General features: G+C 47.2%; 1 protein-coding gene across 1 annotated transcript; it reads right to left on the minus strand.

Annotated features, from left to right (window-relative positions):
• Nucleotides 1–223: 223 nt before the first annotated feature.
• Nucleotides 224–1878, minus strand: LOC120903529 (ATP-dependent (S)-NAD(P)H-hydrate dehydratase). The gene has a single exon (XM_040313009.1). The coding sequence runs from the start codon at nt 1810–1812 to the stop codon at nt 925–927; it is 888 nt and encodes a 295-aa protein (XP_040168943.1). The 5' UTR covers nt 1813–1878; the 3' UTR covers nt 224–924.
• Nucleotides 1879–3550: the final 1672 nt, after the last annotated feature.

Here is a 3550-nt window from a genome sequence, read left to right on the forward strand (position 1 = left end):
ACAAAAATTCTATATAAAACCCATATAATGATAAAAATAGCCCAAATTAACCATGTGTTGCACATTATTCGTCATCACTGTGGGGAAGGAGCTTTTGGGAAAGCTTTCTAAACTGCTAGCTGGAAAGCTCGAAAAGTGAAATTTTCTAACGAATTGATAAAAAGTGCTAGTAGATTTAAAAGGGGTTTTATCCAAATTGCTGGATCATACCAAACCTTTTAACTATGTTCATTTTAATCTCGATAGTTGTATTTAGTCTTTATTGGAATTTTCGTATCTTTGGTAAAACATTTTTCACAATTAATTTTTGCCCACCTCTTTACAGTCCCAAGTAGCGCTGCTTCCCCGTTCGATGATGTTTCCACCCAATCGTGAATTGTATTTAAAAAATCGTGCAAGAATGTAAATTCGTACGCAGCTACACCACTACCACCACCACCACCACCACCACCAGTGCACCCGATATCAAACCGGGGCTGGGTAGCCGTACTGCGTAAGATGTGAGATGCCACGTGATGACGAGCTAGAAAACCTACTGCAGACGCACCAGCGCCTGATCCCTTCCTTTGTCTAGTCTTTCTATCATGCTTAAAATTAGCTTCCTACTAAACTACCCTTCACCCTGACTGTTTAACACAGAAACCAAATGATCCCGTCCCTGTGGCCTGTGGTAGCGAGAGCTAGTTTCGTTGCAACCAATTGACTCCAATGTGTGTGTGTGTGTGTGTTTCGTTACAATTTCGTTTGCAATCGTCAGACCACCGTGCTGCCGGAGCTTGGATGAACAGAGACAACTATGAACACACTGACGAAAACGATGACGATGACGACGACGAGTAGAAAACGTGCAGATCTGAGGTATCGGTAAACGAGCGCCACGGTCGGGCCGTGAGCCGACCGCTGGCAGCTCCGGTGCGACCAGCCCTAATCCTTCTTGTGCTCGAACAGGTCGTCGAACACGGGATGAATCTGGTCGATCATGTCGCTGCACGTCATGCTGCGGCCCTTCAGCTTGAACGCGTACTTGTTGCACGTCTTGGTGAGCGTGCTGGCCGCAAAGCAGGCCACCATCGCGGGGCTAATTTCCTGCTTCGACTCCAGCGCCCAGTAGTAGAAGGTGGCGAGCGACCCGGCCAGCAAATCGCCCTGTCCGCCGCACCGCCGCCCCGAACCGCCCTGCGGACATTCATACTTCTCCAGCGTGAGCGAGTCGTAGATCCGATCGTTCAGCCCCTTCTCGATTACGGTCACGCCCGCCCCAAGCCGCCCGAGCGACAGCATGATCTGGTCCCGGTCCTTCCCGAACAGCCGGCAGAACTCGATCGCATTCGGCGTCAGTATCACGCCGTAGTAGTCCTTCACCAGGCTGATGTCCTGCGTGATGAGAAACAGCCCGTCCGCGTCGATGATGAGCGGTTTCTGCAGCTGGCGGCAGATTTTGATCAGCTCCGCCACCGTCTGCATTATCTGGCGGTTCCGCCCGAGCCCCGGCCCGATCACGAGTACGTGCAGCCGCTCGAGCCACGGCTCGATCTGGATGATGGCGTTGATCGAGTCGAGCAGCGGGTGCACAATCAGCTCCGGGCTGTACGATTTGATTACCTGGGCGGCCGCGTCCGGACAGAACACATGCACCAGATCCGCGCCCACCTTCAGCGCACTGATTGCGGCAAAGTACGGCGCCCCGGTGTACTCGAGCGAGCCGCCCACGATGCCGATCCGGCCGGCCTGGCCCTTGTGGCGGTCCGTATCGAGGTGAGGCACTATGTTGCGGGCCCGCTCCAGCAGCGGCGACTTGTTTTCCGACGACATTCCGGCGCGGGTCGTAATTTTCGCCACCCGAGTTACGGTGTTTACGTTTTTTACGATTTGTTCTATCGCAGCCAGAGTGACCAGAAATACCGATTTATCTGTATTCCTACCGATTTTTTATATGCCTACCGATTCACAGATAAGCCTCCTAAAACAACCGATTTTTCATTTAACCTACCGAAAATCACAGATATTTGATGTTTCAGTCGTTTAAGCTTAATCTGTGGCGCATGGGATGCTGTTTCAAGGATTGTTAACCTCATTTGTTACTTATCGTGCTGATGCACATTTGTTTGCCTGGCACTTTTTATTTTTATCCGTTAAAATGTAATGTTCATAATTAGTAGAAAATGTCAGTTGTGTGGATTCCGAGAATTGCTCGTCAAAGAAAATCATTTAAATTTGAATATCGCTGTCTTCGGTTAAAGCTTACCCGACAGACAAGGAGAATGAAATTTTCAGGCGAGGGGTAAGTAGAAACACACGGTGGGGGTCCGGCCCAAGATAGGATCCGAAGTCCGTTGTTTTGGGCTAAAAATTAAAAATGGCGGATGGGGCGCTACCACGGAAAGAATGCGCTCTATTGCATGCCTTTAAAATGCACGAGGCGCTCTCACTGAAAAGAACGCTCGCTCGCGCTGTTTCATTGTATTTTCCTCATATCCCTTCCTTTCCGTTTCTTTCGGCTTGCGCTGCGCGGAATTGGTACCCCACTTGATTCCAGCGAGTTGCGCTGCGCTGGACTGAAACCCCCTCCCGCTCGTTTCTTTCTTAGCGCGCTGTGCGCTTCCCTTTACACGGACTTGGTGCACCCGAATCAAAAGAAAAACTTTAACACATTAAACTTGGTTTATAAATATTTTATCACTTTTATTGCAATGAAAAGCACATTTCAATTCATAACTTCACACAATCTTGCTTCAAACCACATACATTATTTATAAAAGACGCACACTTTTTCATTCTCTATGCTAGTAGGATAAAAAGAAATTGATCGTTAAAATAATTGATTAAATTTAAATGGTTGCGTTCTCAACAGTGCTCCTGCCGAAATCTGCCAATATAATCTGGCCACACTGGTCCGCAGGTCAGGCGAGCTTTTTGGCGGCCACCGTCGGAAAACCGTCGCAAAACGTCAAAACTGGCGTCGCATGTACTGCAAACCGACGTCGCCAGCGAGCGAAACTCGCAACGATTTCGAGGCGCTGGCGACGGTCGTTTTTGACGTTTTGCGACGGTTGTTGACCTTTCGAGTGAGCTTTTGCCCTGCGGTCCAGTGTGGCCAGATTATATTGGCAGATTTCGGCAGGAGCACTGTTGAGAACGCAACCATTTAACCGTCTTGTGTACGACCAAAAAACATTACGTTATCGTACAACCGCCTACCCGGGTAGGCCATACAATTTGTATGGAAGAATGATGTTTTTTTGTGATTAAAAGAGTATATCTTTTGAATTTGTAGTAAGATTTGAATAAAAACTGTCTTATAGGTTCATAATAATGTTTTATAACATATCGTTGTAAAATTAGAATTTTAAAAATCCTATCAATATGTTTTTTAATCAAAAATGTGCAGTAAGGCACGTGTCTGTGCTCCATCGCATGCGATTTTATCGCACGTGCTGTCAAACGATTTTTCGTATAATATTGCGATTATTGGGATGATTTTAATAATAAAACGATTATGAAAAATTAAGTTGAGATTGTTCCTACAAAACACCACACATTTAGTTTGACA

Source organism: Anopheles arabiensis, chromosome 3 (genome assembly GCF_016920715.1).
Source record: "Anopheles arabiensis isolate DONGOLA chromosome 3, AaraD3, whole genome shotgun sequence".
Lineage (NCBI taxonomy): Eukaryota > Metazoa > Arthropoda > Insecta > Diptera > Culicidae > Anopheles > Anopheles arabiensis.

Coding starts and splice junctions, on each gene's coding strand:
- LOC120903529 (XM_040313009.1), bottom strand. CDS start 1,812: ATGTCGTCGGAAAACAAGTCGCCGCTGCTGGAGCGGGCCCGCAACATA.